This window comes from Saccostrea echinata, unplaced genomic scaffold (assembly GCF_033153115.1).
Source record: "Saccostrea echinata isolate AGI-Se365-2 ecotype Australia unplaced genomic scaffold, CSIRO_AGI_Sech_v1 ptg000054l, whole genome shotgun sequence".
NCBI lineage: Eukaryota > Metazoa > Mollusca > Bivalvia > Ostreida > Ostreidae > Saccostrea > Saccostrea echinata.
Window position 1 is genome coordinate 34,415,189 of NW_026889803.1, and position 23,009 is coordinate 34,438,197.

At 33.7% G+C, this 23,009-nt stretch overlaps 1 protein-coding gene across 1 annotated transcript in view; it reads right to left on the minus strand.

Moving 5' to 3' along the window:
- Positions 1-18,584, minus strand: part of LOC133171529 (uncharacterized) — a 63,167-nt gene extending 44,583 nt beyond the window's left edge. Inside the window, exon 1 of the mRNA XM_061306291.1 lies at positions 18,387-18,584. Within this exon, the coding sequence (XP_061162275.1) occupies positions 18,387-18,584 (198 nt within the window). The remainder of the gene's footprint in view (positions 1-18,386) is intronic.
- Positions 18,585-23,009: the final 4,425 nt, after the last annotated feature.

A 23,009-nucleotide genomic window follows, 5' to 3' on the forward strand; every position in this document is an offset into this window, starting at 1 on the left:
ATGAGTACAATGGCGTACGTTTGTTCAAATCAGCTTGATTCTATTTATAAATTGGATATAGTAATTAAAAACAAAATGTTGATTTCGATGCGCTTCAAACATCTATAGATCAATTAAAGTATCATCGATAAAGAGTGATTAAGAAACATGCAGGAGAGAGAGAAAAAAGATGGATTTTTGGGGGTATATACTTGTATACATATTTTACAGAAAATGGGATTTACGAAGTACTTTTACACTAAATATTAGATGGGGAAACGATGCACAAATTTTTTTTTTGCTGTACTATTGAGAAAACTTTGGCAAAGCATTTGTCTAAGAGTAGGATAAATGGAGATCAGCTTCGGCATTGATTCAAACAACTTTCTGTTAGATATTTCTAGTTTATAGTTAAAAAAGTTGCGTAAAAGTACTATTAACAGCTAAGAAAAAAATTCAATAATTTATTGAATTAAGTTTAATCTGAACAGAAAGTGCATTCTTTTTTATGGAACTGAGATATAGACGAATTTCACATTCTTAAGAGTTATCTCCCGTTGTCGGCGTTACACTATATCCTTTGTAACTTACCTGTAAATATTTTCAACCTTCAAACGGAATCGGACAATTTTTAACTGTTCCTGAATTGCCTTAGTATGGGGCAACATGAAAAACATAATGAACATATTCAAACGGATTTAATTTGCGAGATATTACCTCCCAAAATTGGTAATGTTATAGCGGGAAAACAGTGTCTTATGCCAGTATACCCCAGATTGACACCGCAAAGAGAAAGAACTTTCGTAAATGTGAAATTCGTCTATTAACTTCGACTACTATACTACATCACGTTTGTGATGTTGACTTTAAAATCGTTTTATAAATAGAAATTGATACAGATATGTCATCATCATTGCATATTGTTAATGTTTTGTTTAACAACATAGACAGTTGGGTATTTTTTTCAAGGGCCTCAACGGTCACCTGAGTTTAATGCAACACTGTAAAGATCCATAGAAGTATAAAACTGATTAGCTGATAGATAAAGATATGCTGCCCAAGAAAAATCTGGTAAAAAAAACCTTGCTTATTGAAATGCCGGAGACACAAGCCATCTTCTTGGTATCATACTTGGTTTGCCCAAGTTTTACAAGGAATAATGAATGCAAAATATACAAATACAATGGACACTCCTAGTGTGTAAGGTATTCCATATATACAGATATGTTTTGTAACTTGCATAGTGCTGCAATTATGTACACAAAGAGAAATCTCTAATGCCTGTATATTTATTCGATTGATTGATTGTATATTGTTTTACGTCCCATTCGAGAATTTTTCACTCATATAGAGACGTCACCATATACCGGTGAAGGGCTTCAAATTTTGACCTTTACTCGGCACTCAGGGCCATTGAGCAGTGAGGGATCTTTATCGTGCCAACGCCTGCCGTGACACGGGGCCTCGGTTTTTAAGGTCTCATCCGAAGGACCCGCAACTTTCACTTCAAAGTGCCGAGCGCATGGCGAAGGAACAGTTGCTACCTATTTTTTATCGACTTAGGTCTGTCGCGGCCGAGATTCGAACTCACGACCTCCCGATCACGGAGCGAGCGCTCTACCGACTGAGCTACCGTGAACGGTTATATTTATTTGAGGTGATGCCTCTTGGCTACCTAAACAACTTATCTGCTTGCCAGTTGGTAACACTTGGTACCAACACTTGCCTCTTCGTAATACTTGTTACCAGCACTCACCACTACACTATACAATATGACAATTTGCCACTTGTCTCAACTTACAACATGTTCCCTTGTCCTCCTGGCTCTCTGTGATCACCTGGTCTCTTTGATAAATTAAAGTATAAAACAACTTTATACACTCTCTTATCTTCATAACTTTATCTGACAATAACCATCAAGTATCAAATAGGACACCACAGTGTATTGGCAATTTTGCTGAATATAAATAAACTTTATATCAATCTTTTATACTGCTTTACAGGCAAAAATCAACTTTGAGTAAGCTTAATTTGTTAATTCAAACCACACATGCGGTTTTTTTTTGTTTCTGTATACTGTATACAGGTAAATTTTCGTCCCCTTTTTTCGCCCCTTTCGCCCTAGTCACAGGTGGGCGAATTTAAAACGGGGCGAATTTAAAAAAACAACAACACAGTATGATTTCTAAAACAGGATTGTGACTGGGCGAATTTAAAACGGGGCAAAATTGTTTCCAAGTGTGAAAAAATTGTTTCCAAGTGTGAAAGGGCGAAAATAACACGGGGTGAAAATATATATATATAAAATTTTTTCTTGTATTTTCATTCAATCAAATAACCTGCTAATTAAATATTATTTACAAGGATATCCTGATTAATAGAATTTAGTAAAGGTTAGTAACTCTCATTCACTTCACTTATTATAATGTTGTAATCTGTTTGCCTCCTAGATATCGAGGAGTAGAGAAGAGGCGCATTAATTTTTATTTATACACTAGAATTTGACCCGTGCGTGCACGGGTTGACATTGTTATGAATGCATCCATGCGCATATCGGACATTTACAAAATAGATACATCGACACATTCATATATTGTAAGGTACTTTTGAAATAAACAATGAATGTGAATATAATTTTTTTTTTTTTTTTTTTTTTGCAAAAACAGCGTAGCGCAGAATGGGTTTGACCCAAAGTTAGCTATAAATCAAGTCATGAGTTCAAATCACGCCGGAGCTTACATAAATTTCACCTTTCCAAACAAATTTAATAAAAGAAATTATTGATATCTATTGAAAATATGACAACAACAAAGTGCTGAGCACTGCTGATACATATCAAGCAAAGTAATGAAAATGAAGAAATGTGTTTAGCTGGTATTTTTACACAATTAGTTATTAAACTAAAGGTGTAAAAAATTTTGTAACAATTTTAACACTGCAGGTCTCAACTTGTTCAAAATATGACCTCAACAATAAAAGAGTTATTAAGCACTGCTAATACATATAGTTTATATATACACAGGTTATAGACATGTATATAATCTGTAAAAGCAGAAATGAAAATGGACAAATGTGCTATACTGGTATTTCTACACAATTTAGCAGATGTGAAGCAGAACAAATTATCTTGCAAATATCCCCCCCCCCCCCCCAAAAAAAAAAAAACATACTGGTTGTTCAAGAGATCATAATAAAAATTAAGAATATCAAATGTACATTATATATGATATAGGAAAATGCTCTCATGACTGTCTGTTTTGATAAAAATTAATGTAATATCCTTGAATTAGTAATATTTTGAATCGATTCGATTAAAACAAAAACCTCGGTTTTTGAATAATTTTGATTCGATTTTTGGAAACAATATGTTTGCTTCAGTTGTGTTTAAACCTGTTATAGTTATTGAAAATTTGAAATAAACAGTAACGAATTTGAAAGTTTTTTCATCTTTTATGATTCAACAAATGTAATGTGTTTTACTTTTTAGCTCACCTGAGCTGAAAGCTCAAGTGAGCTTTTCTGATCACATTTTGTCTGTCGTCAGTCTGTCTAGCTGTCTGTTTGTAAACTTTTCACATTTTCGACTTCTTCTCCAAAACCACTAAGCCAATTTCAACCAAACTTGACACAAAGCAATTCCTTATGTGAAGGGGATTCAAAATTGTTAATTTGAGGGACCACGCCCTTTGCCAAGGGGAGATAATTAAGAAATATTGAAATTTCTTGGTAAATCTTTAAAAATTTTCTTCTCAAGAACCATTTTACCAGGGAAGATGAAACTTATGTGGAAGCATCCTCAGGTAGTGTAGAATCCAAATTGTTAAAATCATGACACCCAGGGATAGGGTGGGGCCTCAATGGGGGTTTGAAATTTTACATAGTAATATATAGGGAAAATCTTTAAAATCCTTCTTCTCAAGAACCTTTTGGCCAGGAATGTTGAAACTTATGTGGAAGCATTCTCAATTTCGTTTAAATCTTATCATGACCTTTCATGACCCCTGGGGGCACGGTAGGGCCACCATGGGGAAGGGGTATCCATGGGAATATTTATAGGAAATTTTTTTTAATGAATTTTCTTTTCCAAAACTACTTGACCAGAGAGGTTTTCTGAAATGTAAATTCATATAATGTACATTCAAATTTGATGATGACGATCACAGCGGGTCATGATAGGGTACAACCACAATGGGAGAGGGGGGAACAGAATATTTACTGTAAATTTTACATATGAAAATCTTTGGAGAAAAATCTCAAAGTTAGAATATATATCAAAAACTTAATATAAAAAACTAAATTTGTTCAGATATTTCTGATTTGTTAAAGCTGTTTGGGTTAGAGTAATTGACCATATTTGCTCAGGTGAGCGGTGTGGCCCATGGGCCTCTTGTTCATACTAAGTATAAAATATATGGGAAGCATAAATTATCATTATCTTAGATAAGCCAAGCAAGGGTATCCTAAGTAGGAAAGTAGGAATTTGAAGGTACTTCTTGCTGCAATAATGAAGCCTTTTCCTGGGGGTTGGGTACAACTCTTTTTGGATCATACAAATGAATATCATTTCCATTTTTTAATTGAAATCATACAATGTAATCAGGAACATTTTTAAAATAAATGTGTCTAATGTTATTATTCAGAGCACAAATTTTTCCAAAAATATTTAGTAAAGTTTAGCGCAAATTTTAAAGTTTACTGACCTTTACCGATTTTATTTTGGGACAGCCAATGAGAATTTGGGAGCGGATCTTGAACTGAATATGGGAATTTTTCTTACTTCATACGAAAATAATGCAGCAAAAATAAAATACATGCCTCATAAACATTTATATATCTGTTTAGTGATAACAAAAATTAATCTACTGCAGTATTAAACGTTTTCAATCAAAAGTCATTACATCACATGAGAACTGTCATGGCTGCTGAAGAAGACAACTTGTTTTCACGCTGGTGTATTTTTTCTTGTGGCGATTTAATAAAACATAAGTTTGTTTGCTACGATTAAATATAATTCATTCCATCAGTGAATAAATATTTTTACGATCTTAATTTAGTCCCACCTCATAGTTTTGAGATTTACTATGCATGGATTAAATTTTACAAACAATCGATATTTTAGCAGCATTGAAAGAATGAACTGTAAGGGCCGCAAGAGCTGACTTCAGACTACCTATCAAGCGTAGTTACCACGACAATCTTTACATATTTAGAAGAACAGGCTGTCCCTTCTATATAACGTACCGAAGATCAATAACAATAATTTACATATTTCACCCACTATTTTTTAAAGTTAAAGAAATTTTTGGAGGTGAAGTTATAAATCTCAGCAGTGAAGGTAATAGTAAACATGGCGAACAAATTCAAGTTGCAATCATTTAGACACATTTCAAATTGAAAATATCGGTTATATTGACGTTATTTAATTATTTCGATTTATTTCAAAGTTAAGAAATGAAAATAATGTTATTGTAATTTTTGGCGGAAAAAGACTGCCTACTTCACTAAGATGTGATTCTAGCTGGAGTTGTAACACCCCCCTTTCCCTCAAAAAAGCATAAAAGAAAGGAAGGATAAAATAAAATCGGGTAGCTACATTAATATTGCTCCTACGATCATGAGCTTTTTGCCTCCGTTGAGATGACCAGAGACGTAAATAACATATAATAAATGTGTCTTCGAGATGGCGAATGATTACCCACGTGGCACAATATCACATTTGCATGGATAAACTCAGAAACATTAATACAAATACGTGTAAATTTTCATTGGAAATTTGCTATATATTTTGTTCATATATATATATGATTTCTTATTAGAGAAAATTATAAAATAACAAATATATATCTACTTAGTAAAAATTACATTTGTCTTCGCCGATTTGAACACCGTGATTTAGCGTGAATGTAATACGCACGCGCAAGATTGTAAAATCCAAAAAATCCAGATGATTTCCGGAATTTTTTGAGGAATTTTCGTTGATTATTAATTATCGAAGCTTAATTGAGAAAAAATAAAAACATATTGGTAATCTTCAAGTACCAATGATGTTTAAAATATATAAAACAAACGACAGTACTCTTCCGATTTATCAGTATTAAAGGCCAAAAATTCGAGTCTATTATTTTAATATAGTAGTATAGATTTACATTAATATAATTGCATTTAGTTTGTTTGCTTAATACTCAGGAGCAGATGAGATGCATTCAAAGCATTTATACAATCCTGCTATATAATTAATACAGCCCTGCCCAATCACCAGAACACCTGGTTCAGGGACCATGCATGAAGTTAACAAATTTTAAAGAGGCATTTTTGCTCATAATAATCATGCATTTAGATTGTTTGCTTAATACCAAGGAGCAGAGGAGATGATTTTCAAAGCATTAATTTATTTCCAGTACATAATAAATTAAATAAGCCCCCCCCCCACCCCCCACATATCAGAACCCTGACCCAGGGGCCATGAAATTCACAATTTCGGAAGAGATTTCCTTGCTCATCATAATCATGTACTTAATTCATCAGATTAATACCCAGGAGGAGAGGAGATTTTTTATATAAATAATGCATTTTCACTATATAGTCATTAGAGCCCCGTCCTTAAATCAGAGCCCCTGACCCAGGAGCCATAAAGTTCACAATTTTTGAAAGGGGCACGCTCTACGATTTAAATGCCAAATCTCCTGATTCTGGAATCTCCTTGACTATCGGTTTTGAAATGTTCCTGAGAAAATATTTTAACTAATTTGACTTATTCACAATCATGTTGTAGAACAAATAACTTTACCCTAGTCTCGAAAACACTTTACCCCTATCATAAAGAAGCAGTTCATAAACTTTACCCTAATCTACGGCAAGACTTTGAGGAGTGTTTTCTTCTGCTTACACGAAAGTTGAATATAGTCCCCTATTAAACATATAAAATTGATGCTGAAAAAAAAATGGGTGCATATTAAATAAATTTTACAGTAGAAGTCACAAATATTTGTTCAAGAACTTTTGAAGCGTAATTGCCTGTCGCCATCTTGGACTAGGGTAACGCACTTTAACCTTTTCAAGGTAAATACAGAAAATACTTGACTCGGGAGAGAGTAAATCTGATAAAGTATTCCTTTCTAGCTTGTTTAATGGGAGGTTTTGTACTCTCTGGTATGAATTGTGTCTTCTTTTTTTTAGTTTTCCCATTTCCTCGCAAGTGTGTATTGCTTTTTTTTTTTTTAAATTTTCGAGCCTAGCGATCTGTAGCCAATGTATAGCTTTAGTTAAATGATATAGATATAACTGTTAATCCCAGTTTGTAAGTGCCTGATTCAAAATATAATTCTTACTTGTTCAGTTTGAGTTTCTTCTGTCGAAGAACAGGTATACACAATGTCAACCCCCTCCCAGAGAATAGACAATATTCCTTTCTTTATTTGCTTCCTGTTATTCTTTTGATTTGAATGCTGTTTTTATATGTACCTTTGAGCTTCCTGTTTTGATTCTAAAAAATATTGAAAACTTGCGTAATTTTCATATTTATGCAGATCCATAATTATGATGATAGTTATTTTCAAAAACGCAAACAATTACCGATCTCGAATAAGTCACGATTACCCAGCGCTAATGAACTCAAAAGATAGCGTCACACAAAATTCCGATTAAGGTTCATATTAAGCTAAATCTGAATATTGGAGTGGACTCAACATGAAATACATAAAAAATAGGAATATGCGTTTAATTTTAGATATGATTTGGACAATGATAATATGACTGGTACTTGTTCTTTAATGGAGTATTTTTTGCAAAAAAAAAAAAAAGAAAATACACAAGATAAAAAAAGAAACCAGATGTGCCGTAACGCCACGAATGACAAAATTTCAAATTGTAAATTGCATATTTGTAGCCAATATAATGATTAGAAATTAGAACTTTTTAAAAAATCTTTTCCAAGTTCAAGGGTGATAACTCTGTCAAAAATCACCGGACAACGACCAAATCGAACTTGACCTGTATTTTCTGGTAAAAATACATTGCTATGCAATTTCAACGTTATACATACATCCCTACAAACGTTAGATTGATTGATTGTATGTTGTTTTACGTCCCATTCGAGAATTTTTCACTCATAGAGACGTCACCATATACCGGTGAAGAGCTTCAAATTTTGACCTTTACTCGGAACTCAGGACTATTGACCAGTGAGGGTTCTTTATCGTGCCAACGCCTACCGTGACACGGGGCCTCGGTTTTTAAGGTCTCATCCGAAGGACCCGCATTTTTCCCTTCAAAGTACCAAGCACCTAGCGAAGGAACAGTAGCTCCCTATTTTTTTTATCGATTTAGGTCAGTCGCGGCCGTGATTCGAACACACGACCTTTCAATTACGGAGCGAGCGCTCTACCAACTGAGCTACCGTGACGGTACCTACAAACGTTAGAGAGCAGAAACAGAAAATTTCTTTAAGTTCAAGAGGTATAACTCTGTCAAAAATTATCGGACCATGACCAAATTCGAACTTGACTTGCGTATTTTTATAACGTTTCCATATGTCAAATATGAGTTGAATATGTGCAACTTTTGCCGAGATAATGAATGGAAAGTCACAATGTGAAGATACTTGAATCTAAGAAGCATTTGATAGGATACGTTCATATTAATCTGGCACTAGTATTGATTTTTAAGAGGATAAAAATGAAACATATTTCAAAGAAAGGACCAAAGGTCCTTAAAAGCCACCTTCTACGTAAAATACAACTTTCAATGATCCACGGAATGGCAATTTTTAAACAATATTAAACGATGAAGATATTTTGTCTAAAAACTTTTATTCGACTGAGCTATCAATTATTTTATTTACAGCGATTAATTATCAAAGGAATTACAATAAAGGTACCTTCTCAAGTTTAAAAGAACTCACTTTACTATTTGAGGTTTTCGAAGAATTGATTTATTTTCATTACACCATTAATAGAGCCCGTCCAAAAACCAGAACGGTTATCCCAGATCAAGCAGTCATCATTATCGCAATTTGGAAGAGGCACACTTGCTTATCATAACCATGCACTTAGTTTGTTTGATAAATATCCTTTGCTCATCATATCTATGCACTTATTTTGTCAGATTAATGTACAAAGTTAATGAGAAAATTCATAATTTATTGATACTATGAGAGAGCTAATTACAGTGCGACATTTAACTCCGGGCACGACAATGTCCAGACTTTTTACTACAATTTCTAATTGTGATGTCCTTAAATAAATTATAGCACTTGGTGGGATTTCTTAGCAGCATCTACGGGTCTCATGTTGAATTCTCAAATATCTCCTTTTTTAAAGATATGAAGTCCTAAAAGTCAGAATCCCATGGGAGGATGGTGGGATTTTTAGTTTAGTCCCAACAACTATCCCACCTTTCTCCCATGGGAGAAAAAGTGTCAGATGGGATACTTTCTCCCATTGGGATTTTTCTCCCACAAATTTGCTTAAATGGGATAAATCCACAATGAGTCATTTTCTCCCATACATGTTTGTTAAACATGGGTATATCCCATAGATTATGATGAGTGAGATATTATTATCATAATCTTTGGGATATAAACAGAAAGAAACAGAAAAGGTTCAAAAGTTTACGAACGACGACGGACAAAAACACACAAGAAGAAGACATCTGAGTGACGTGAGTGGCCAAAGTCACGAGATCCCATTTCTTGGATAACGTCAGACAACTCACCAGCGGAAAATTAATTTTGTTCATTTGTGCCCAATTTAGCAGCATAATTGGGGATCAACCTTATTTTATCGAAGTCCATCGAAATTCTTTTTAAAAACTAGCAGGATACCGTTTGTAAATTTCATTTTTAAATGATCAGATTTAAATATTACTTTGTAAAGAGTTACCCTATTCTGCTCAGAATGAGGAATTCATTAATAAAGTTTGCAGTTTATCGGAAAATACATATTACCTGCATCACTTAACCGGGTTCAGAGCTCCATGGACAGCAGTTAATGATCGTTTTATAGTAAATGTCGAAGAAAAGCCTTCGATCAAATCATTTAATTACAATTTATTCGATTTCTATGGTTACTTTGTTTCAGTTTGTAAAAGGTATTCAGTACTCCTGATAATTTGCAGTATCCAAAGGTGATTGCCATGAGTCCCAGGCGAATTGACATTGTGCTGAGTAGCAAGCTTGCCAAAGATAATGGCATTTGGTTATTAAGCTTAAGAAGCGGGAATGCAATAAAACGCTTAATACATGTACTTTGTTAAAATATAAAAAAAAAATTGTTAAAGTTACCGTTGTTCTTGGAAATCCCCCAATACCGGAAAATTGCATTAACATGATACATATCTTCATTAATGTGCGTAGGAAGATGATGACTTTGTGTAATTCACGGAACAAATAGTGCAGAGCGAAATAAGTTTTGAATTAAAAATGGAATTAAAAGTTTAATGGAAAAGAAAACAATTGTCATATTAACTATTATTGTTCGTGAACCTTGCCAGTCTCCTGAGCTGTCTCCAAGTGCGAGTTTGTTTTTTCCCCGAGCTACATGTATATTATTAATTTCTTATACTTTCTTGTCCCTTTGTAAAAGAGAACCGTTCATTTGGTCCAAGAACCAATTATTCAGCCAAATAATGGGGGGGGGGGGTGTTACACTAAACGACGATATTTTCATGGTGAGTCGGTCCCTTCATAAAAATGTTTTCTTCACCTCACTTTGTAAAAGATATTTATTCTCTTGACTTTAATCTGCACTACAAAGTATTATAATGCCTCCATATGATTTTTAGGTCAGGTGACCTATTGCTATCAGTTTTCGTCCGTCGGCGTGCGTCGTCCGTTAACAATTGAACATTTCCAGCTTCTCTGAAACCGCTCAACAAATTTTGGCATATAGCTTCTATGGGTGAAGGGGAACAAAAATTGTGAAATTCATAGCACGCCCCCCCCCCCCCCCTCGAGGCATGAGAGGTGCCAGGTGGGGCAAAAACCACTAAAATTAATGCAATCTTTCAAAATCTTCTTCTTTACTCCTGGACATCAAGCAGTCAAACTGTTGGCATGATTGTAATAAGCATTGAGCCCTCTACCAAAGATGTGAAATCCATGGCCCCAGGGTCAGGGGTTCTGGTGCTAGGTCGGGGCTCTATTGAATATATAGTGAAAATGATGAGCAAGAGTGCCTTTTCCAAAGTTGTGAAATGTCTGGCCCCAGGATCAGGGGTTCCTGTTGGGTGGGGCACTACTTATTATATAGTGGAAATGCATTTTTTTTTGTTCCTCTGCTCTGCCTCTGGATATTAAGTAATCAAAAAAGGCATGCTAACTGTATAATTATGATGAGCAATGGTACCTCTTTCAAAATTGTTAATTTCGTGGCCTCTGGTTTAAAATACGAACCAAAGTCAATTGTTGGAAAGTTGTTATATGATACTCAGGTAACCTATAAGGCCCGTAGGCCTCTTGTTTCAGTTGAACCCTGTATTGTTGGGATAGATTTCTAAAATTGCTTTTAACAAATTCAATACTTGTTTCAAAGCATTTGAATCCTTTTTGTGGGCCTATCCCTTCGTATAATGTAATCAAATTTGAATCGTTCAACAGATTAGGATGTTTGCATATATTTGATAATTTGTGGCTTGGGAGATCTTCATCGTCGCAAGCCACGGGTTTTGTGTCCATTCTATGTGGAAATAGAATGGACACAAAACCCGTGGCTTGCGACGATGGAAGATCTTATGAAGATTATTTTTCTTGTACATTTTTTGGGTAAAACTTTGAACTACTTTGGTCGTCACATTCCTATAATCTTTAATCTACGCGACCTCTCCCTGCTGATGCTTGCTATAGATTGGACAGTCTGTACCCTTCTCGTTCTTGAGAAGAAAATTTCCCCCTATACATCTTTATGTAAATAAACCCTTGTGAACCCATTTCAGTACAGGAACCATCTTTTTTTTTAAAGAAATATCTTCTAATCTTCATTGCAGAAGGATGCTTGCTAGTAAGTTAAACAATTTGTAACCTTGAAGTTGTTCATGAGGTTTTCTTATGAATTTCTTTGTTAAAAAAATTAGAACCCATTGTGGTTTCATCACAGCTTCAGGGGTCATGGTTTGAATAGATATGAATGTTTGGTATGGAAAATAGAAATATAGTTTCTGCTTAATTTGGCTCATTTTAAGGATGTGGTTCAAGTTAACATGCTTTTGAAATAAGCCCATCCTATTTTAATTATTTTTTAATAAAAAAGGGGGGGCTCCATCTATTTAACTTAAATACATATCAACAAAAGCTGTTTTGTGGCAAGTTTGGTGAAAATTGGCCTAGATGCTCTGAGAAGTTAAAGAAAAGGTGATAGACACGACATACAAAAACGAATGGCAATAGGTCACTTGTCCTGATTTAAAAAAAAGTCATTAGGCAGTTCCTTTGTTAATTTTAGCAAAAACAAGTTGGTCATGAAACACAAGGTCTCAAATGCGAGGCCAAATTTCAAGCATGATTACGACATTAATCGTGATAATTACAAACTTTGGATGAGTTGAGTTTAGGTGTTGTAATATTATCTGGATATTATAAATACATACTATTGTGGAATTAAGTAAACTTTCTGACAACAACAAGGATCTTCACCTTCCCACAGGTTTTGTCAAAGACACTTGATTGTATATAATCGTATTATAAACAAATTTTGCATAGTATGTATTGTATACGAATATGTCGCACAATATCAATGTTGTTACACCCGAGGTACAGTTATCATCATTCAACTTTATACATCAAATTAAAACAAAAAATAATTCCAAGGGTTTTTTGTAAAGTGATACGATCTGTGAATACTAAATTCGAGAGTAATGATTGAAATTCATGCATATCCCATACGAAAATGTCTCAAGTAGTTGATCATCAACTGACTTGAAAACATAGTTGAATGTCTTTCTGAAAATTTCTCAACTATTTTGATTAAATTGGCCAGTTGATGGTTTTCGCCGAGTTATCCATAAGTTGAATATGCTAATACTTTGAAAATTTCATAGAGAAAAGAATTACCATTGTTGAAGACTTCAATTTTGTGAAATCTTGCCGAGTTGACTGTAGTTTGAAAACCTCTAAGACTATATTTATGCTGGGTTTGAAGTCGCATTTGTATAGATCGGGTTTGCAATTTCATTAATTCTTACACAATTTAATTTGAGTTCAAGTTTCTGTAAGTGGAGAATTATGAATTGAGACATATGAATGTTGTTTTATGAATGATTTAGCTTGTGTAATTTATATAAGTACTAAAATTCAAAAATATTTTTGTTGATATATTTTTTCTCAAAGATATTGGAAAGACGTAATACTGTAACCTGGCAATAGCTTTAATAGATCCCTACCTATAATGTAGCTGTAATAGGTCCCTACTATTGTGTTCTTGCTAACATATTAAAAGAATTTCGATAGCTATTCGCGCATTAAATGTTTTGTTGTGCTTCTTTTTGTTTTATTGGTAAAAATATACCATTGCTTTTGACTTATATTATACTTTTTCTGAACAGAAAATAAAGGAGGTATAGCAATATGTGAGGGTGTGTCAGCTCAATTTTGTGCATTAAGGTTCAACGATACTCTGATAAGAGAGATAACTCTTAATGACATAAATGTCTATTATTCCTTTATAAATCTGTCAGGTCGAAAAGTCTTTTTTGTCCAATTTTGCCCCGCAAGCTATGCTGTAATTGTTTGTATTTTACTGAAGAAATACTTTTCTTTTGGATAATCATGAGAGTTAAAGAAACATTTTGTATGAGTGGGCAGAGGGTTTATGAACCTTAATATACATGTTAGAAGCCCATTGTTTTGACTTTTCCTACTCGGTTACCTGACAGTATATCAAAGCACATTGCTTGCCTTAGGTTTTCAAAACTAACTCCATTTTTCTTTCATTTTGATTGATTGATTGTATGTATGTTGTTTTACGTTCCGTTCGACAATTTTTCACTCATATAGAGACGTCACCATATACCGGTGAAGGCTTCAAATTTAAATCTTTACTCGGCACCCAGCCATTGAGCAGTGAGGATTCCTTGTGTCAACGCCTACCGTGACACGGGGTTTGGCTTTTAAGGTCTCATCCGAAAGACCCGTAACTTTCACTTCAAAGTGCCGAGCGCTTGGCGAAGGAACAGTTGCTACATATTTTTTATCAACTTAGGTCAGTTGCAGTCGTGATTCGAACGCACGGAGCGAGCGCTTTTTTCTGTTTTGAAAAACATGCACTGACTAATGGCGTTATACATTCAACAGTAGTCAACTGCATAGAATATAGGAGCATTCAAAAGTGGTCAACTGCATGAAACGTAAAGGTGTATTCAACAGTGGTCAACTGTAAAGAAAAAAATATGGGGAGTTCAATAGTGATCAACTGCACAGAAAATACAGACGTAGTCAGCCGTTACGCACGATGTAATTGTTTAGTACCAGGCCTTTTAAACCTCTCAGTGATTTCAAAACAATATACTCGCAATATGGGCGATTTTGCTATGAATCAATAGGTTTTGAATAGGTTTACCCGATTCTAGTCAGAAAATAACCTTTTAAATAGATTTAATGCAAAATATAGAATTTTACAGGTATTTTAGTTAACATTTTAACCAAGGATCGCGCAACTTTCTAACTTTCTTTGGCAGAGTGTTTAAAAATGAATATACAGTCGCAATACAAGCGCAATCCATATCGTTTGTGACTTCATTAGCAATTTTGCATTCAATGGTGGCAAGAAAAAAATGCAATAGATTTAAAAAAGTTAAATTTTATATTTAAGAAATTTGAAACTTTATAATTATACTCTTTACAATACTTTTTACAACAACAACAACAAAAATACAGAGAAAGGATCTTTAACGCAAAAATTAAACATGTGCATATTAATATAAACATTAAATTTACTCAATTTCAAGAAGAAAAATAATGTGCATTTCTTAAAGATTTGAAATATTTCATTAAGTTTGATATTAAACTGGATGCTTTGTAGCGAATAAATGGATTACAAGTTCAGCGGAAATGTCTTGAGTCTAAAATGACATGCAAAAATAAGATCAATCTGTTTTTCGAGGGGTTAAATTCTAATTTTTTCTTCATTGATTACAAAAATAATTATATGTTCATAATATGCTAATCCAAACGGTCAGAATGAATGTCAAATTGAATAATCTACTCCTTTAATATTTTAGGAGGTTCAATATATTTGTCCAGTGGACGTTTCTGGCGCGTAACTCGTTTTGCTTCAACGTAATGCACAAAATGTGTTTAAGAGTGCTTTGAGTAACTTACAAACTTCACAAACATATCGAAAGAGCCCTTTTTGTTCATTTATTTAATTACAAGTAGTCCATAGCTATTGTTTTTTAAAGTCATATTTCAATTACAAAAAAGATAACGATACGGTACCAGTCAAGCTAGTATGTAACACTATTAGAAGCGTTACATCTATTTTCGCATAGCGTTATGAAAGCGTAAAGTCTCAACAGTGGTCAACTGCATAGAAAATATAGGAGCTTTCAACAGTGGTCAACAGCACAGAATACATAAGAGCATTCTACAGTGGTCAGCTATATGCAATGAGTTGAACGCTCCCTCATTTGCGTGGAAAAATTCAACTAATGTTCAATTGACAGTCAATTCATTGTCAGCGAATAGTCAATTAAATACTCCGATCGAGTTCTCGTATTAATCTTTTTTCCTATGGGATGGGATATTTATTAAAATTTAAAACTATGACATAGAAAACTGAACAAAAATCAGTTCTTGTGAGAAAAGAGGAAAGTTAGTTAATGAAAATGCAGATCGACAACCCCGACATTTTCACATTCAAATTAATTATTAATAATGGGAAGGCATGAATAAACACTGGTCGCAAAGATAAATAGTATAAAATAAAATTTCATGTGAGAAAAAAAAGTGGTCGTGTGTTACAATTTTAAGATCATATTTCTGAATGATGACGCATGTGGTAATTATAAAGACACACACCATGTAAGCATGTTATTTCGATGTTCTTGTAGAATTAATAATTTTTATTTACGCTATTCTTTTTTTTTTTTAATTATTTCAACCATATTTTTCATACAATCACATATCGTATCGTCAAAAATATGTAAAACTATGGAAAAAACAATTTTTGAAAAGAATAACCATAATAAAATATAATTTACAGACACATTAACATATTCTTTCAATTTATAGAAAATATAAAACGGAATCGGTATTCCAATAGTATGAAAATCATGGTCGGAATGATGTAATATTACTTTGCCTCATTAAAACGATCTCTTTAAAAGAAAATACAGTTACAATGTCATCATCATTAACGAGATCAAAGTTTGTGCTCAGGGATGGATAGAGGAGGAAAAATTTTATTTTGATTTTATTATTTGGTCTTAGGACAATTTGATTTGTATTCAATAAGCCTTTAGGATAGATAGGTAAGGAACAAGAACATTCTATGTTTAGTACATTGTATTTATTAATACCTCTGGTTGTATCACCTGCCGTGTTACTTTTATAGATTTGTTCGGCAGGACCGAAAAAAGTTGGCGTCGGACATTGTTTTTCACTGTCTGTCTCGAAGAGTATCATAATCCCACACTTGGATGCTCCTCTGACTAAAATCCATTCCAGTAATCAAACAGGAAGGAAAGCTTAAGCTACATGTACAGTAAATGGTCATACATGGATGGAAGTCCTTAGAATAAACATTCATATAAATGATTGTAAGCCTTGCTTCATGGTGATGCTGCTTTCACTGGTAATAATTTCATGGTAAAATATATTTATTACGGAAGAGAAAGTTAATACTATGCAAATCATGTTATTGATTGTCTGATATTATCATCCTGTACTAGGCACATCTCAAATTGGGGCTTAATTACTAATATCAAGGCAATGGAGTTGTCATGTTTATAGAAAAATCAACACTGGTTTGTTTTCTTTTGAAAGAAAAAAATCTTGCTGTTAACATTCAGGGTAATTTTATCTTTTATCAGAAAAAGACGAAGTTCTTGATTATGCATATGTCTACAAAAATCTTACATACTGTTATTCTTTGTGGCTTATTTCTCTGGATACACCAACAGCTTCATGGCGTTTAATCATACATTGTATTTTTCAAACGCTTTATTTTTCATGATGATGAAAAGATATACAGCCCATATATCACTATATATTAGGTGACAAATTAAATTGTGAATAAAATGTAAAGCATCATACTGTATATGGAAATTCATGGTGTTGTTTTTATTAATAAGCGCCTTTTGACGTTTTAATGCGATTACTGGTAAAGGGCAAAGAGGGCACGGTCTTGTTTGAAATAAGACTGAGTACAATCTTAAAGTACAGGCAAATAAAAAAAAACTTTTTTCAATCTTGATGAACATTATTGGATATTTCTCTTACATGTGTGTTGCTTTTGAATATAATCAGCTTTTCTGAAAAAGAGCTTAACCGCCTTCCAGAACGTAGTTTAATATGGAATATACCACTTTTTCATTCTTTGTTTTTTTTTTTTTTTTTTTTTTTGGTCCTTTAAAAAACTTTTTTTTACTGTCAGATAACAGGAAAGCATAGCGTCTGAAATGAAATTTCCCGACTTCATGGTTCATATCCCACAAAGTTCAGCACATATTGAAAATGCATTTTTTGTAGAAATTCCTTTTTTAAGACAACGGTACTAACTTTAACATGATTACAGTAAGCAACGGACCCTTGGACGTAATTCCGAAGTATATGTCTCTAAGTGCAGAAATTTTCGTGAACTACAGCTATTATATATGAATGTTTGATAATTTACATTTATCATAAAGTTAGAGTGGCAATGTGATGAAATACCTAATGGAGAAGGAATCGATGATCAAACTGAATAATTTAACTCGAATGACACAATAGATTAATCACTGTAATGCATTGGAAAAGGAAAAGCACGTTTCAAAAAATTTTATATAATTAATTAACATCAGCAACGGAAAAAGTGAAAAATTCAATGACGACAAGAAGGAACTTCTGTGTGCGCATAACTTCAAGAACAAGCTGGGAATTAAGTGGAAACTTATGTTAGTCTCAAGACAATGGGCATTTTTTTCTTTTGGTTTGTTTCATTTCTTAATTTTTTTTTTGAATATCATTAAATCTTAGTGCAATGCTGTTCAAATTGCTCAAAAAACTTGTATTTCTTTTATATATGTATTGAATTTAAAATAATGTTTCACCAAATATTGGCAAATATATGAGAAAAAGTAGGGGCATGATTTAAATGTACCTCTATATGTATTGCATTTGAAAATTTCAGCTAGTCCCCGTTTACCACTCTTGAATGTAACGCGCATTTTTAACATTCAAGATTAATTGTACAACTACATTAATGGAAAAAATCCCATACCTTGTCCTTGTATATATATTTCCTTATGGCGCTGAATCCAACCGCTAGTAAAGAAGCAAAAAACCCGAAGCCTAGTATTAGCCAGAAAGCCTCGGTTATCTTCAGTGAACCCTGAATTCCAGTAGATACACCATTTATCGAAGACGCATGGTCATTTATTAGAGATCCACACACCGAATTATTGAAGATGGTAAACATTTTGTTAAATATCTGAAATGTCTCTAAAATAAGTTTCGAATGCACATGTCAATAGAGCTGTGAAAACAAAATTACTGGAACAAACCTTACAACTGATCTGTCAAAATTATACGTTTATGTTTTAAAGATTAGTACGTCAAGACATCTTAAGGGTTAGCTTCACAATCCTCTAATCCGTTAAATTTTCATATTACAGACGCAAACATCGACATGTGATTCCCTCTACGTGCAGCCAAGATTTAACAGCGCTATCCTTAGGGTTGTACATATATCTTCATAGTCAAATCAATGAATGAATCTTCGATATCGTTTTGTGGCTGAAGTTCGCAGAAGGATGTTTCATTTAGCTCTTAAGATTAAACAAAAACCCCGACTTTCCTAAACTACACAGTTTTTACAATGAGACTGTTACATGGAGTTAATTTTCTATATCTTGGAGATTGTAAATTTGTAATTCGTAATTTTTTAATTTTTAAACAATTTCTATCTAAACACAGAAGTAAAACTTTCTTGTTAAAGACTAAACTGCTTAACAGATCGGATAGATTTGATGAACTCAAATTTTTTTTAAAGAAAAGGTTTTGTGTTTGTGTGGAACACAGATGTTGCAATTAAACATTTAATAGTGTATGTATGTGATTTCGTTAAACATTAATTTTCAATTACTATAACTGTCTTATTTTCATTTCAAGTTTCTTTTCAAAAGATTCCACTAGCTTTTGAGAGTTCTAGACAAGATGCCGAGAAAAATCATGTCATATTGGAATACTGGGAATTCACTTATTTTTGTGGGGGCTGAGTTTTTGTTATTTTCGTGGTATGAAAAGATCCACGAACTCATGTTCTTCATGAAATGTTACAATTTCAGATCGAAAGTACCTTTCTGAAACCACGAAATCATTTCACCTTCAACCTGCATTTTTCCTCGAACGACGAAAATCTGACCCCTGGAAAAATTAGTGATTTTACGGTACGCTTCATCAATGGGCAAACTTTGGTTAATTAATGCATAAATATTTTCTTGTAATAAAAAGTGAACAGATTTCAGTAGACAAAGTATTTCATTTCCATGTCGAAGGCAAAGACTTAATTAAAAAAAGGAAAACATTTCCAGTAGAGGAGTCCACAGTTGCCTTTGCCACCACTTCGTGGAGAAAAGCTGAGTAAAATTTTCCCCCTTTTTTCGATCGGTCATTTTGGCAGTTCTCTGTTTTTAAAAATTCAATAACGTAATTATCTGATTGCCCAAAAGAAGGGGTATCTCATACATTAATTTTGTATGACAAGCATCAAACTTACCTGTAGTTTCACCCTCTCAGTACACATAGGTAAGCTTTTGGTCACATGAATATAAGGTAGCGAATGTTTCAAAATGATTCATGACCTATCTCCTAAATGATTGTTAAATTATTAAGTATGTTTTAAGAAACTCAATTACAATTATTTCAGAAATTCCTTATCTCAGAACCTCTTCATGGTAAAATGTCTGATATTTTAAATGTCAATTTTATGCCCTTTTCGAAGAAGGGAGGGCAAATTGCTTTGCTGCTGTCTGTCGGTCCACCAACAGTTTTCGTTCATTTTCTTCACAGAGGTTGCACGTACTGAAATGAAATTAGGTCTACAGATTTATCATAAGAATATCTAGGTCAAGTTCTGTTTTGGGTACGATAGAGCAACTTTTGACAGAGTTATGCCCCTTGGACTTAGAAAAAGTCCAGTTATTTGCAGTTTCCGTTCATTTTCTTCACAGAGGTTGCACATACTGAAATGAAATTTGGTATAGATTTATCATTAGAATGCCTAGGCCAAGTTCTGTTTTGGATACGATAGAGCAATTTTTGACACAGTTATGCCCCTTGGACTTGGAAAAATTCCAATTATTTGCAGTTTCCCTTCATTTTTTTTTCGCAGAGGTTGCACGTACTGAAACGAAATGTGGTCTACAGATTGATCATGAGAATATCTAGGTCAAGTTTTGTTTTGGGTACGATAGAGCAACTTTTGACACAGTTATGCTTCTAGGACTTAGAAAAATTCCATTGGGGGATGTGTTTCGCAAACATCTCTTGTTATAACTGACCGTGTTATTCTTTATCCCACTTCAGGTAAAATTGTAGAATATTGATTGGCTAAATATAGAACACATGACGACCTGAAATTTTCTAATATACCGTCTCCGAGCAGGGGGTAAATTAAAAATAGAGCGCAAGATTCTGTTCTACGTGTTTTTGAGGCAAACAAATGGCGGCAATCAAACGGTTTGTTTGTTGAAAATTGTACGTATCTTTAAATGTGATGATGTAATACTGAGAATATATGATGTTCAATGATATTTTAAATTACATTTTTAACATGTTACTGACTTTGAAATGGAAACTCGCACTGGTACTCGTCTTCGCCTCGCTGAATACGGAGTTCCATTTCATATCCTGGTTGACTCCAGGTCAACAACTAATTGTGTAATTGATGATGTCTGTAGTGTTGCAAGAATTATTATTTTATAGTTTTACAGTTTTGTTTATTTTACTACTGTGGAATCATCATTGATCGTGGGGGATCAATGTTCGTGGATTTCGTGGGTAACCCTTACCCACGAATTTACATCCCCACGAACAACTATTTTGTCAACGTACTGATTAATTAGATCTTTCAAATAAACGAGCTGCCCACGAAATTACATCCTCACGAACCAATAAAATTTTGCTTGCCCACGAACATTGACCCCCACGAATTTAAATGATTCCACAGTATATGTATTTGTGATTTTTAACTGCCGTAATAATGACTTTTGATTAAAAATTATTCTTTTAAATAATAGCCAGAGGTTCATGTACATAAGAAACAAATACGTAAGGGTTTTCGTCATTTAATCCCACGAAAGAAAGTAACCCAGTGAAGTTGTGAATTTAAGAATTCGTTATGTATTTAATTAGGACAAATACATCATTTCAATACACTTCTGTTGAATATACATTCAGAATATTTTAACGGGTGCTGACTTAATATAGAATCTGTGAACAACGTCATTATAATGACAGCTCATTCAAAATATTCCAATATCACAGTCCCTGGTAAATGCATGCATACGTAATAGTTAAACCTGTGAATGACTTTGCCATGCTTCTTTTGTAAAAATGCAGAAATGTCTCACGTAAAAGTAGGTTAAGTTCATCGTATTCTGTATTATTATAACAAGTTCTTGCTGTGAAGAAAAAAACCCTTTGCTTATCAGATTTCCGTCTACATCTAATATCAATGAATAATGATGCAATACCTTGGTGTGAGGACAACATGATTAGGCATATCCATGACTTTCTGTAATAGTAGGATTATATTAGGAGAAATCTGAAATCCACTTCGCCCATTCTTTAAGACGAAGATTTCTCTTAAAGCTAACACGACTCGTAAATAGTAATATGCCATATTGGTTTTCCTATCTTAAACATCAGCACTAGGGTACATATTCCCTTTGCATTCGTTACACCTGATTGCACACCTGGAATTCATGTAATATTTCTTATTTGTGTCAGTGTTTATATTTCATTATTTTATGTGCATTATTATTATTACATGTATGTGTTTATATTTTATTATTTTATGTGCATCATTATTTTGTGTTTGTAATGCATTGACTTGTGCGATATATGTTACTTTTTTCCTGACGTGGTTGCATACATTTGATAATTTATGCGACCGAGTAATAATGGCAGTGTAAGACATGTCAATACACGTAGGATCTCTACAGCGAAGTACTTCGAACTGTGAAGAAATAAAAAGCTTATACAGGGGCTCAAGAAATATAAGAGAACGAAGAGAAATATGGCGGACAGGGACAAATCTATTCCTTTTACGATGAAATATGGAGATAACGAACAGTATTGAAGCTCAAAGTCCATTTAAACAATATAAATCAGGAGCAAAGCAAACACGGACCTGCAAAACATTAGAGATGGGATCATGTGCCATGGAAGAGTGAACATCCCCTGCTTACCGGTCACACCGGTCGTGTTCAGCTTTAATCAGTCTCATATGGAACCCCAACCCATTCAGGTTGGCACGGATTTAAAGGATATTGATTCCGATTCACTAGGAGACTGCGATGGTGAAGATGTTAAAACTACAGAGTTAAATGCTCGAAATCTTAATAATGCGACACATGACTACACCACCCTATATAATTGGTTAAAATGACATGGCTGTAGCCAGCAGAAATGAACATCCTTCTAACGCTATACAAAAATACTAAGGGGACCCATTTCTTTAGAAAAAAAGCATTATTCTCGTCATCTGCTCCAAAAACTGATGGAAACATCCATTACTTGTATACAACTTGTCGTAGACAGCAAATTTTAATCTGGAATACGCTGTTAATATACATTTTGACACGTAGAACATGGTTGTATTCACTAACAAATTGTATAT